The sequence below is a fragment of the Accipiter gentilis genome, chromosome 5, assembly GCF_929443795.1.
Source record: "Accipiter gentilis chromosome 5, bAccGen1.1, whole genome shotgun sequence".
NCBI classification, from domain to species: domain Eukaryota; kingdom Metazoa; phylum Chordata; class Aves; order Accipitriformes; family Accipitridae; genus Astur; species Astur gentilis.
Window position 1 is genome coordinate 41,325,640 of NC_064884.1, and position 14,349 is coordinate 41,339,988.

General features: G+C 43.1%; 1 protein-coding gene across 17 annotated transcripts in view; it reads right to left on the bottom strand.

Moving 5' to 3' along the window:
- GJC1 (gap junction protein gamma 1) overlaps window positions 1-14,349 on the bottom strand; it is a 38,343-nt gene that overhangs the window by 11,412 nt on the left and 12,582 nt on the right. For 5 of the 17 annotated variants that reach the window (XM_049799465.1, XM_049799463.1, XM_049799461.1 and 2 more), the window contains 3 exons: window positions 6,747-6,860; window positions 4,909-4,984; window positions 663-4,775 (listed from right to left, as the gene is read on the bottom strand). The exons of 3 other annotated variants lie outside the window; for them this stretch is intronic. In XM_049799465.1, the coding sequence (XP_049655422.1) occupies window positions 3,575-4,756 (1,182 nt within the window). In that variant the 5' untranslated portion in view covers window positions 4,757-4,775; window positions 4,909-4,984; window positions 6,747-6,860 and the 3' untranslated portion in view covers window positions 663-3,574. Of the gene's footprint in view, window positions 1-662; window positions 4,776-4,908; window positions 4,985-6,746; window positions 6,861-9,310; window positions 9,501-14,349 lie in introns of those variants that run through there. 9 more of the 17 variants (XM_049799474.1, XM_049799471.1, XM_049799469.1 and 6 more) reach the window with 4 other exon arrangements.

Here is a 14,349-nt window from a genome sequence, read left to right on the forward strand (position 1 = left end):
CATTTCACTTCTAGATTTCTCGCAGCAGCATGGCATGACACACCACTTAATACCTCCTTAGACATACTTCCAATTTTGAGGTCAAACTTGCAGTGAGGGGAAAGCATGGGACACTTACCAAAGCCATCTTTTGTGATGGCAAAACAGACGGGCATTCAGCTGCAATTTTTAAAAGGAGCTGGGCAGCCAGCTCCCGTATGTTCCTTCAAAAATTGCAGCTAAATTAGGCCAGCTAATGCTGCACAGTTCACTGGACAATATCAGCATGCTCATTCATATGCACAAATGCAGATTTTCATGTTTTCATAAGTGGTACCCTTCTCAAGGTCTGACTTGCAAAGTTTCTAGATTTTTCTTTTTTTAATGCAACTGTTTTTGTCACTGAAGAGCAATTCACATGCAGAAAGGCACAGTCAGTTTCTAACCGACTCTTTTATTACACTAAACAAGGTCAAATATATAAAAATTCCAAGTTGTGGCTGTAACACAAATCATTAAAATACCCCTCTCCCTCACTCACATTTCTGGAAGATATTCTATTGCTGCAAAAAAGAAGCCGTATCACTCAGACTGGAGTAATCCACTGGATTTAATAGATTATTTTTTTCCCCAAACTGCATCCAAAACCCGAGAATGACGGGACAAACCCAAGTTATGTTCAGTATTTTTTGTCCAAAAGTCTCTTCTGAACATTTATTTCAGAATGGCCTACATTAAGCCAAAGCAAGAGAGCATTTTAAAGTAATGCATGTATCATTTCTTCAAAAGGAAAAATCAAACCAGATACTTTGAAACTGAATACAGTCACAGACATGAACATTTAGAGCTTTAACAGACATCCTCTACTAATAACAAACACTCAGTTTCAAAGAAAATGTGCACTTTATACACAATTAAAATGAAAACAAAAAAAACCAGTAACAGAAACAGCTCCATTACTTTGCATTTTCGGTATGAATTCAGTGCTGGGATTGGAATATTCTATACACTCTGCTCACTAACGGGAGTATTTACTGGTGTGGACAAAAGCTCACAGGACTGACCTGAGACAGTAGCTTTAAGCAGGTAACGGTTTAGAACATTAATTGGGAAAGGGCTAATACAAACAATGGGTGAAGCAGCTGTCATGAACCGATTTTATTTTAAGCCATTAATAGGAAATTGCTGCAGCTTGCATAGAGAGCAGCAAGAGGAAATGATTTTCACTTCTTGCCATTTGGCTGGTGAAAGGCTGTTCCGAAACCACCACAAGGGGTTAAGAGCAACGTAACCCTTTTGGGAAGCTGAAAAGAACAACCCCAGTGTCGGGGATAATGAGTGGATTGTAGCCAGGCATTGGGTTTATCTCCAGGCTCCAAAAGTCTTTCCCTGGTACTTTCAGACAACATGTTTTCCACCCAGCTTCTCCATCACACTCCCAGCTTTCTGCTGGCAAAGCCTCTCTGCCCATCTTCAGGCAGCGTGCGTCTCTTCAGACTCCTGTTTGATTAGAGGAAGCACTATTAATAAACTCCCTCTCACCCCACACAGCTAGTCCCATGTCACTGGCTAGCTGTCCCTGCCCGCAAGTCCACTCAGGCTTTTAAAAACTGCTATGTACTTACTGTGTTACTTACTTATACTCGCTTAAAGACATCACCCTGAAACTTTTCTGCATAAAATTCAGAGGTTGCTCCTTTCCCGGAGCAGCGGCCAGGAGTTACTGCTAAACAAAAAGCCAGAAAGCAAGTTCGCTTCCCAATGTCTCTGCTGGAGGTGAAGAGGAAAAGCTCTCGCTGACCTCGCGCAGAGGGCTGCATTGGCTCTGGGCGCACTTATGCCTCTCTAATGCAGAGCTGAGAGACAGCTGGGATCTATGCCTGGACTGCCTGGTGTCCCAGAGTGAAAACAGACTGAAAACAATTCAGCAAAATACATATTTTCAGCAAGTGCTTGGGTAGAGGATAACTGCAAGCATGTGCTTGTATCCCCTTAGTTTAAATTTAACATAAAGCCTATGCTTAGATGTTCTGCGGGACAGCAATGGAGTATGGGTTCACCTGTGTCCTCCACAGAGCCTTTCTTCTCAATCCTGTTCCTGACCAGGCTGTAACGAGGGCACTAAGGACTGAGGTAGCCTCAAAACAGAACAGTCCCGCTTGAAACAGGCCCCCAAAATATATTAAAATGCACGAAAACCTAACTAAAGGGAGTGGAGCAAGGTCCTGAATACATTATAAATAGAAGCAAAAACCATACACATTTATCAGCATCTCTCAAACATTAATGCGCATCCTTGCCAAAAAGACACCGCCAAAGGCAGTAAGTACCGCATTCTCCATTTTCTAATTATAAATTCAAGTTTAGTGCCAAAACCACAGAATGCCAAATCTGACTGGTCTCTCAAGCAGAAATCTAAATTATACACATTGCTCTGTCTGAACTAAATTCCTCGGACATAATGGAAGGAAGAGGAGTCTGGAATAAGGCAATATCATTGATATTCGGAAAGGGCTTTGTAAAAACTCTTACAGACAGCTCATGTGTCCTGGCTAGGGGGAGAGGAATGTTATTCCTTGAGTGTAATGCACGGAGAAACAAAATTACCATGACTCCATCTAAACAGATTACTTTGGAAAAGACAGAAATTTTATCCAAAAGGTATCGTAACAACTTATGCCCTTGGGGAGTGGGGTGTTATGTAACAACAGACCTCAAAAACATCTCCTTCCATAGATATCACATAAACATGTAGGATTACTGAATCCAGTAATTTCTATTTACCTTTTTTTTTGATGTTTTACAGGACTTTCAAGTCTCTCTTGCCTCCTGTTGCATAAAGCTTGCAGGGAGGTCTGAGCCCTCTCTGTGTTACGGCTGGCACTCTTACTCTGAACACAAGTACTCTCACACACGTACATTTTTGCTGTAAGTAATTTTCCACAGGGCGAAAAAAACTGTAGTACATAGTAGCTATAGTATGACACTTCCATTTTATAAGTAGCACATCATTTTTGTAAAGGACAGAGTCAAGAGCACCATTAACAGATGTTTTCCAAATCTTTCACTGCTTGCTGCTCAGTGACTGGCACCCATGGACTGCCTGGATAACCGGAGACTCCTCTGTGCTGTCTGCATGTGCAAGGCACTTTTGAAACGCAGCATAGAAAGTTTTACGTTTAAAACAAGGAAGAACAACGACAAACTGCAGACCACGGTAATAAAACTAGCAAAATGCTAACAGCTACCCATTGCTTTCTCCTCATTAATATAAAAAAGTGTAACGTCAGAGATCCAGTGTACAAATACAAAAAATTGTGCATAATAAATGTACTACAATACTGTACATACAGCATAAACCGTTCAATGAGAATGATTTAAATATACCTATTTGTCTCCTGACTTGGAAGACAGAAGAATAAAGTTCTATAATCCTAGAATATGCGTATAAAGCCTTTCTGAGAGGTTGAATCACTAGCCAACGGTATCCCTGAAAATAAGCAGTCAAATATTTACTTAATGGAAGCCATTATTCAAGGGGTTGCTGGTTATGATAAACTAGGAGAAAAAACACAATATATAAACTCAGCCAACATTAAATCCAGACAGAGTTCTTCCCATCTCCTGACTTGCTACTGGCACTGCTTTTGTTTGAGCCTGCTTTGGATTTCTTCTCTCTGGAACTGCCGGGATTGTTTTGGTTGTTGTAAGCCTGGATCGCGAGGTCCAGGCGCTCCTGAGCCACTTTAATTTCCCTCTGCAGATTTTCCAGGTCGGCAGGAATGTTTTCTTCGTTGCTTCCATACTGCTGTTCCTGAGCTATATTGGCTTTGTTCTGTTTGTAGGCCATTTTGGCATTGGACAGTTCAGTATATTGGATTTGCTCTGGCTTGACGGCAATGTTATAGCCAGGAGGAGCAGATGGCGTATTCCAAGTAAAAGGGTAGTTGTAAGTACCAGAGTCTTCCAGCTCTTTCCTCTTGTTGTTCAACGTGTCCCGGATTGTGCCAAATCCCAAATGGAGCATCTCCCAGACATTCAAAAGTAAACACATGCAGCTCACCCCGTACATTATTAGCAGGAAAATGGTCTTTTCGGTTGGCCTTGAAATGAAGCAATCTATCTTGTGTGGGCATGGCTTCCTGCTGCACACAAATATGGGGCTGACCTCAAAGCCATACAAAAAATACTGACCCACGAGAAAGCCAATTTCAAATGTAGTCCTCGCCAGAAGCTGCAGGACATAAATTTTCATGAGTCCATCTTCACGGATTCGCCGCCTGCCATCATGCTTAGCTTTGGCAGGGGCCTGCTGCTCTTTATTCTCCCGTTCGCTTTCCAGCTCTATTTCTGGGTACATCATCGGGTCTTCCTCATGGTCCTCCTCAGTTTCCTCTAAGCCACGGTGTTGTTTCCAGCGCATGGAAAAGCTTTTGCTTCTGATTCTTCTGTCAGCTTCGCTGTGTTCCACCATCCGGGCAATTTTATGAATTGCATAGCCTAAGTACATCACAGATGGAGTGGCAACAAGAATGATCTGAAAGACCCAAAACCTCACGTGTGAAAGAGGAGCGAACGCATCGTAACAAACATTCTCACAGCCAGGCTGCTCTGTGTTGCACACAAACTTGCTTTGTTCATCGTAATAAATGGATTCTCCTCCCACAGCAGTTAGGACAATCCGAAATACAATCAACGCTGTCAGCCAGATTTTGCCAACAAAGGTTGAGTGATTGTGGATCTCCTCTAACAGACGGGTCAGAAAACTCCAACTCATGGTGGTCAAGTAATTTTATCTAAAAAACAAACAAAACCCCCAAATATTTATGAGTCTATCAGCTTGAGCCTGAATGCTGCAAACATTCAACCAAAAGAGTCAGAAAACTCTAGAATTTTACAACCAATACACAACCATGTTTGTAGCATCACCTGTTACCAGGAAACTCCAGCTGCCAGAATTTGCTTGAAGATCCTACGTCTCCTCCACAGGCTTTTGAGAAGTCTGCTACAAAAAAAAGTAGCAGTTAACTGCCATTTCACAAACAAAATGTGCTCCCAAAGCTACTCTTGAGTAGAAGTGAAAGACATGGCTGCTATGTATTTCAAATGTTAATAAAAACATTTACACTTGAGGCTGAAGGCTCCAAAACACAGCAGATTGAAAGCTAAGCTCCCATGAAATTTTATGGGCAGTGTTGGCTACATCCCACCACTAACAGTAAGATTTATTTTAGCTGCACAGAGGTGGCCCTGTTAAAGCCTGAGCTTGCGATCCTGGCCTCGACCATAGCCCATGGAGAGAAACAGCTCTCTCCATGGGGCAATGCCAGCTGTCTTGAGTCAGAAATGAATCACCCAGCCCAAACCTGAGAAGCAAGTGCTATTTAAAGGCACAACAATCTGAGTGACCTGACCAGTGCCAACCTGCAGGTCTAGCCTAGAGACAGGCTTTGATGTAAAGAGCATCTAACTTCTAACCTGATGCTCAAACTATTCTATGGATTTGGGTTCAGTCCCTTAGGGAGGCTAAAAATCTCACTTCCAAGGCCAGAAAAGACTTTAGTATGTATTTTGTAATGGGTTTTGGGAGAGTAGATGGAAAATCTAGTTAAAAAAAGTTATCTGACAAAAATTTTAGAAGAGATACTAAATAGAAATCAATATAAATCTGCAATTTTAACAGTAAAAAAAAACATTAGTGGAAACTCACAGCTGGCAACACTATTAAGTATTACAATGAACAAAATCTAGTGACATTACAGGCCCACCTGGAGCTCTAAGGAGTGAAACTGGTAAAATATCGAGCACAGGAAGAACTGTTTGATGTTGTTCAACACAGGGGATACAACATCTTTCAGTCCTCTGACAATGTCAAATATTAGTTTGTCAAACATTATTAATAGAAATGCTTACATCAGAACAACATTTGCTGAAAGATCCTAAAACTAGAATTGGATGAATCTCTGACACTCTGATCATAAGTGATTTATTCTTAACCTGGAGAAATTCCAGGAAACTGGAAGAAAACTAGTATTTGCAACTATTCAACTTCTTCCACATAACTACAGAGTTGTTCACAAGCAAAATAATGAAATTTGAGGGGATGCAATCAATACAGAATTAAAGGATATAAATGTAATCCCCCTTCTGATGAAATTCAATGTTACATTGAAAAGGCAACGGCACAGACATAATGTGGATGGGCTGTGTAGGACATTTGATTCATTACTTCATGACAGTGTGAGAAAAAAATAGCACAAGAGAATATTAAAAAAGACCATATTTAGTGGATCAAAAGTAACAAAGGTCTTGACAAATGATTCCCACATTAGAACCAAGATCAATTGCATGTAATTACAGCAAGTTCTGCAAAGACCAGGAACAGGCCTGGCAATTAGGCTGTATCTTCCCCAGATTCAACCTGAAAATGGCTGCTGACAAAATCTGCAAATGGCACAGAAGTTTGCAGGCTGACAAATAAAGATGAGTTATCAGTGATGCAGAAAAACAGATTGCTCGAGAGGCTGAGTCCACTGAAACAAAACCACCGCTTTAACCAAGCTTAATGCAAAGACATGCAGCTAAGAAAAAGAATAGCAGTCTTTTTTTTAAAGGAGAGAGCAGTTACTCTGTGTATCAGTTAATAGGGAAGGGAGTGAGAGTCCTAATGGATGAGCATCTCAATGAGAGCTGGTGATACAGCAGAGATGATTAATGCAACCCATAGCTGTGTCACGTGCAAACAGGAGCAAGGAGGGTGATCTTACCTCCTTGTTAGCACGACAGCACTCAATGCCTGTGTCTGCATCCTTCAGAAGTTGCTTAAACATCAGAGAGTGAATATATTAGTCTCAAAACCAGCTGAAGAATGGGGAAGATGCCTAAAAGTGAGAGATTTAGAGAGTTCAATTTGTTTAGCTGGGAAACATGGGAAGAAAATGAAGGATTACTGGTGAATCACTTAATCTAGAGGCTGTCAGTTGTGCATGCAATCAATCCAAGGTCTACCATCATAGCTCTTCTTTCTACGCAACCATGCTACCATTATGCTGTAGACAGAATTGGCTGAAATAGCACGTTTTTAACATGAAAAAAGACCAGAGGGTTCCAGTTCCAGCACAGCGCCTTACTGCAGCAGGTGGCTTCACGCTCTGAACCCCTATTTCAGAAAGGCACCCAAGTACAGCTCCATAACCCCAAGTTCTGCATTAGTGGGACGAGAGACCGTGCTTCAGACACCTGCATGTTCAGCACTTCCCAGCAGCTCACTCAGATTAGGAATCAAAATGGATGATAGAGTGAGCCTGGGGGTACCCTATGTGCCTCAAGTGTCTCCAATACACTGAAAAGACAAGTGAACCCCACATCTGGAACTGGGGATTACAGAGGTAAGAGCCACAATGCCAACATTCACACCAAGGTGCACTGCAAATCTAGCCACCAAGCATGGATGCTAGCGGGACATACAAAAGCAGGAACTAGCCTGTACATTTTTAGATACCGTCAATGTTTATTCATCAGTGGTTACAGCAGAGAAGTTTGAAATCAGCACTGGTTTCAATAAGAGAGGGGACACTGAATCTTTACTTCTAGACAAGCTGCTACCTCAACATCTAACAAATTCTTTCAAGGTATTTATCAGCTTTTCACAGTGCGTTTTCTATCTGCAGACCACATACCTCTGGTTGGCTCTTAACTGTACCTCACCAGCTATAAAGAGGAAGATGCAGGGAAGCATGTGGATCACACATCGGCTCCCTCGGCCACCACTCAGAGTGGGAGACAGCCACTGGAGGGCACAATGCATCTGGCCCGCTTTACAACTTGCTTCAGAAGGAAGATGGGGGGGATTCACGTCCTGGATTCCACCAGTTATATAAATGAACAGCGTGACAAACCTACGTATAGACACTGACCGCACAGACTTGTACATTTAGGTTAACCACAGCTTTCAGATGCATAAGACGGCGTTATCAGCCGTGTGTTTAATAACCAAGACTTCTGTCAATTACAGAGTTCTGGCTGCAGAGATGTGAAGTTGCTGAAGAGCTCTGATTCTCTTCAACAAGAAAGTGTCACTTATTCTAAATTTAGTTTTAGTCCAGAGCAGAGCTACTGACACAAATATGGGAGAATCCACCAGCAGGCAAAGAACTTCTTTGTCTTTAAGGAAACATTTTTGTTCAAGCAAAATGACCTGTCTTTAAACCTTTCTTTCACTGGAAATGTTCAGCCCATCCACATGAAACATAATATGAAAGCAAAAAGGTCCAGGCAGAATTATGGCATTTGAAATGGTGGTATCCTTCAGTTTCATGAGACTGGCCAAGGTTAGAGGCTGTGCGTTTCTGCCTTTACAACACATCTACTGCAGGACCTAGATATATTGCAGTAACCTTCACCTAACGTACACTTAGTGTCTCCCAGATTTGTTGTTCTGGCAACATTTAACTCAATAATTTTCCATTGTTTGAAATAAAAGTCTATGGACACTGACACGCATCTGAAAAAGGCAAAACATCAGCAATTTCAGCTAATTTAAGTCATGCCAGAAAGTGCATTTGAGAGAGACTTTCATTCCTTGTATTTGTCATAAGTTCATTCCAGCACTTCCAGTGGAGGAGGCTCCTTAGAGCAGGCAGGATATACGATGCAAATAACATGACGCTTATCTCTGACAGCAAGCTGGCTCCTGTGAATTAATGTTTGCAGGCACTGACATCCAGAAAGAATAAAGAAGAATTTGGAGCAGGTACATGGGGAAAAGAAATCAACTTTAAGTTAAGAGATTCACTGCAGGAAATATCTTCAATTATTTTAACATGGCTATTGTTCACATACAGACAGTGAACTGCCCCTCACGTGTGCAGCTTCCCCTATCCAGCCCATGTGTGAGTTTGAATACTAATTTAACCATGGGATTAATTTCACCTTCTTTCAGCTTTCTCATCTAACTGTGATGGCCTCCCACCAGTCAGGGCAGGAAGAATTGCACCTTGGAGGAGCAGTTTACTGTAGCAACCTTAAAATCCTGCCTTTGGATGAGATAGTTGGAAGTGTGGCAGGGATGGACAGTGGGACAGGAAGAATGGAAGAAGCTGGAACCATGGTTAGTCTGGTGAAACACTCCCAGCAATGTCTCTATACCCCCAAGATGTACGGCACCTATAAAGCAGTGCAGCATGCAACAGCCAAGTTCTAAGAACAGCCTCACTCCAGGCCTTCAAATGCCAAACACTTCAGAATGTACAATATCAGGACTTGTTACATGTCATTCCATCAATGGCAGACAGTGGGACTGACACCAAGCTGAGGGGTGCAACTGACATACCTGAGGGAAGGGATGCAATCCAGAGTGATCTTAACAGGCTTGAGGAGTGGGCCCATGTGAAACTCAGGAACTTCAACAAGGCCAAGTGCAAGGGCCTGCACCTGGGCTGGGGCAATCCCCAACATCAGCACAGACTAGGGGTAGGGGTGGATGGGTGGAGAGCAGCTCTATGGAGAAAGACTTGGAAACCCTGGAGGTTGAAGAATATGACATGAGGCAGCAATGTGCGCTTGCAGCCCAGAAAGCCAATTATGTCCTTGGCTACATCAAAGGAAGCACGGCCAACAGGTCAAGGGAGGCAGTTCTCTGGGGTCCCCTGTACAAGACAGACGTGGACCTGTTGGAGCAGGTCCAGAGGAGGCACAGAAATGGCCCAAGGGCTGGAACAGCTCTGCTATGGAGAGGCGCTGAGAGAGTTGGGGTTGTTCAGCCTGGAGAAGAGAGGGCTCCGGGGAGACCTTACTGCAGCCTTTCAATGCTTAAAGGGGACTTAAGAGTAAGAGAGATATTTTTTTTTTACCAAGGCCTGAAGCGACAGAACAAGGGGCAATGGTTTTTAACTGACAGAGGGCAGGTTTAGATGGGACATAAGGAAGAAATGTTTTACAATGAGGTCGTTGAGGCACTGCAACAGGTTGCCCAGAGAGGTTGTGGATGCCCCATCCCTGGAAGTGTCCCAGGCCAGGCTGGATAGGGCTTTGAGCAACCTGGTCTAGTGGAAGGTGTCCCTGCCCATGGCAGGGGGTGGACTGGATGATCTTTCAAGGTCCTTTCCAACCCAAACCACCCTGTGACTCTGACCCTGGCTGGAAGGACTCTACAGCTGACCTCTCCACCACAGCTGACTGACAGCACTGCAAAGGCACACAGGCCAACCCACCCTTCCTAGCCCAGCTCACCATCCCATCATAGCTGGAGCCACCTTCCACTAGCTAAGTCCACATCCGGGTATGGGCTTCAGCTCACAACCGAGTTTTCCCTGGAATAGAGGTGAAGTGCAGCACAGCAGCACACCTTCCAGCCATGAGACTCAACTCCCAGAGGGGAACAGGGAGCTGAAGCTCTCCAGTCTCTCTGAATTTCAATAGTTCACTAGCACCTCCTCAGACAAAGTTTGTCTTAAACAGCGTGTTTAGGAGAAAGATTTGGTAGCCAAAAGGCAGTTATTAAGGGGCATATATTTAGGAAGACTTTTTTTCCCTTAGAATATGCCCTCCCATGTCATGCTAATGAAATCTGATTAATTTATTAATGATATATTTGGTTTGTTTTGTTTTTAAGCAGTTTAAAAAGACATGTGCTGAGCAGAAAAAAAATTCAAAAATAAACACATGGCAATTCTGTTGATAATCAAAAGAGGTTTCATGCTGCATGAAAGTAAAATTGGGCCCGCAGGCTAATTAAAATAGGATTTGAATTAGGATGAATAATTAGCATTATTCATTCAAATCTCATTTACATTGAAATGTAAGGAAGTACATGACTTATGATTATTTTTGAGGAAGCATGGGGGTTCCTTTTTTTTTTTTTTTTTATAAAACCTGAAAAATGAGTAAGATTTTACTGTTCAAGAAAGGAGAAAGTTGTGTCCAGACCCAGTACCAGCAAGGTACCAGCACCCCATAACTCCTGTTGAGTACTGTGCTGAGGCCACCTGCCTGCCCGACCTGAGCAGCAATTCCAGCATTCACCCTCCTACAGGACACAAGGGGAAGGATGGGGGGATCTTCCCGGGATAAGTCAATTCATTGCTATCACCCTTCCATCATTCATGAAGGAAGTGGGTTCAATCACCACCAACTTTATTCCTATGTTTTTCAGAAGCATTTACAGCACTGTGCAGTTGAAAAAGAATAAGAAAGCAACTCTACTGAATTTTATTTTTAATCTATATTAAAGAATATTTGGGAGGGAAAAGGCTGGGACTTTTTGGACAACACACAGTGCTTTTTCCAAATAAATACTCTGTCATCTGGCAAGTCTCACATGGCAAACAGCAGAGAATGGTTTTGAAAAAGCCACAGTGTCAATGTCAACTTGGAAACAATTTCTGAACGGTGCCTTCAAATCCCAGGCATGCTAACAAGGTTCTGCTGATCCCCAGACCAATCCCCTTGAGTCTAAAAAACTCCTCATTGAATTAATTATAAGACCACAGATCCTATGCAGGATATAAATAGAACACTAAAATATGGGTAAGAGGTAAAGATATAGTAAGATTCTTGTGCTGTCAAAAAAATAAAGATGTCAAATAGTTATCTTTTTGAAAATCAACATACATATACCCACCCGAGCATTCAGCTTAAAGATAAACTGGAATTTGCAGATAAGACATGAACCTCCAGTAGCCTCAGCGTGCCCTCTAGGTAATGCTAACATGGAAGGCCAAGTGACAATTTTAGCAACACTCCCCTGCAGTGACACAATTCAAATGAAATCACAACGTGTTTCATGCTGGCCAAAACTAGCATTTACTTCACCTACAGCAACCACGCTCCTCCACGAAGCATCATCTCCAGAGCAGATACCCCAGAGCACACAAGATTCCGACTTTGGAAGAGCAGCGTCCATCGGGGCAGCCCGTGCAGCCTGTGCTGCAGCATGAGGACATGACGAGCTGCAAGCCTGACTCGAGTTAATTTGTGAGCAGAAGCCTGCAGTGACAACAGGCTTCATCAAAAATGGAGGCTGGGCTGTAGAGTCTCCATCACCTCATGAAATTTTTGGAGACTTGTTTTGGGGTCTGCGTCAGCCTAAGTCCTTTCATACACGCTCAGCATTCAGTGTCCCTTCCGAGGTGTACCAGCTCAGAGACTGGTATAGCAAGCTCCCAAATTTAGCATTTCTGTAGCAACTCAGGACAGAGTTGCCTGATGCTTAGCAAACCTGATTAAGCTGCTCATCACATCTGTCCTACAGACTTAAGGTATCAAGAAGCAGAAGCAAGCCCCAGGTGATGCTTGCACTCTGGTGATGTGAAATGTAATAATGGAGAAAATAAAGCGGTCAGCAGATTATACAGCAAGACACGGTGCGATGTTTGACAGTCTTTGCAGTGAAACACTTGATCCTCAGGGCAACAAGCCACAGTCAACCTGACATGGCATCGTGCCAAACCTTGGTCATACCAGCATAGTACCAGGATGGAAGTTTGCAGCACGAGTAACCCCTCTCCCTTCACAACGCAGCTTGTGAATTAGGAATAACCCAACCGGTGAAGAGCTGCTACACTTAGGTCAAAACAACCCGGGAGTTAACTTTGCCGCAGGTCTCCAAGGCATTCCCTCTTCCATCTCACCCATCTCTCTTTTCTAGTCTCAAATACTTCAAAGTGTTTCACTACAATATAGTTTAACCCTACTAAGCCCAGATGGTTTTGAGTAGCTCCTATACAAACTGGCCTCATACAGTGTTGGCAGGTCCAGCACAATTTACCAACCTGGGCCCTGCCCTGCTCTTGGCCCCAGCATTACCACGCTTGCTCCTCACTATGTAGGAGCCAGTAGCATACAGCAAAACTCTTTCCCTGCATAATTTAGTTGGATGTTGAAAATCAGGAATTACAGGGTAGGGAAAAGGGCAAATTTTTATTTTTTTCCCCAAAGAGTTTGAATCTTAAGTTCAAGCCATACTAGAGAAAACACCCAACACTGCTGTTTTGAGATCAAGGCCAAGTGTTTAACCAAAACCTGCGCTCTTGGAGTGCCAGCCCAGGCTGTCTGCAGACAATGTGGCCAGGAACTGGTATTTGTACCCTTAAAATCCAAATATCAGGAGGGTATCCTCAAGAAAGAGTGTTCCTACCAACTGAAATGACCATCAGACTGGGTGAGCGTCATCTCAGTATGGATTCAGGTCCACAAAACACTCCCAACTGTAAGCTGTCAATTCCCATTCTTCCACACCAAGTGGATCCTGCAGGCTTTTCCATGAGATTATCACATATATACAGCACTCATCTCCCAAATGCCAAGAAGTTCTCTCTAGGAGCTGCTCCCAAACTGGATATCCGTTTGAATAAGATACCACATGCTCCTTAGCTCAGGGCTAGTAAACCCTGGTTCAGACACATGAAGCGTTATTGCTTGCCAAAATACTTCAGAGATCAAACACACCAAATGCCCAAGTCCGATGCCGTGACAGCTTCTTTGTAAGCAACAGAACCACCCATTTACTTCAGTCACTTACTTATATTTTGAAGATGCCTAACCACTAGGTTTCCTTGTATCCATATGCATTACCCTAAGAAATGTATAATATTCTGCCAACTGGTAGTTTAAATTACCATATTCTATCTCCCAAAGCAGGGTCAGCTAGAGCAGGTTGGCAGGTCCACATCCAGCCAGGTTTTAAATACCTCCAAGGATGGAGACTCCACAAGCTCTCTGGGCAACCCGTTCCTACGTCTGACCACACTCAGAGTAAAAAAAGCTTTTCTTACATTTAAGTGTAATTTCCTGTGTTTCAATCTCTGTCCATCACCATTCCCTGGGTACCACTGAGAAGAGAGCCTGGAACAACAGCAGCAAAGCAATTTTTCCTGGAAGAATGAATGTGACAGAAGGGGCACAAGCTACAGGGACTTGAAACACACAGGCAAGTGATGCTGAGACCTAATATCCTTCCCATTCAAAGTGCAGGACAACTGACAAAAACAGCACAGGCTGCTGCTGTGTAGTCAACACCAACACGCCCTGTGCAGCTCCACTAGCATTGGCGTGATATAATCACAATACTTTAATAAAGTATTAAAAATATTGTACTGTTGACTATTTCACCTGTGTTCTCAGCAGTTATTTTAACAAATACAGGCAATGGAAAGGTAAAGACGGAAAAAATGCAGCGGGAATTATGACAAAAGGCAGGTACCAAGTGACAAACACTACTCCAAAGCAATAGAGTGCAATGGACAGCGGGGCTGGCATTATTGCACACACCTACCAATGAATTGCACAGCTTCAGCTCATTTCAGGATGCGCTTGCTGGCTTGCAAACAGTGGAGGGAAAAAAACTGCAGGATGGTATCCCGCTTCAAACTC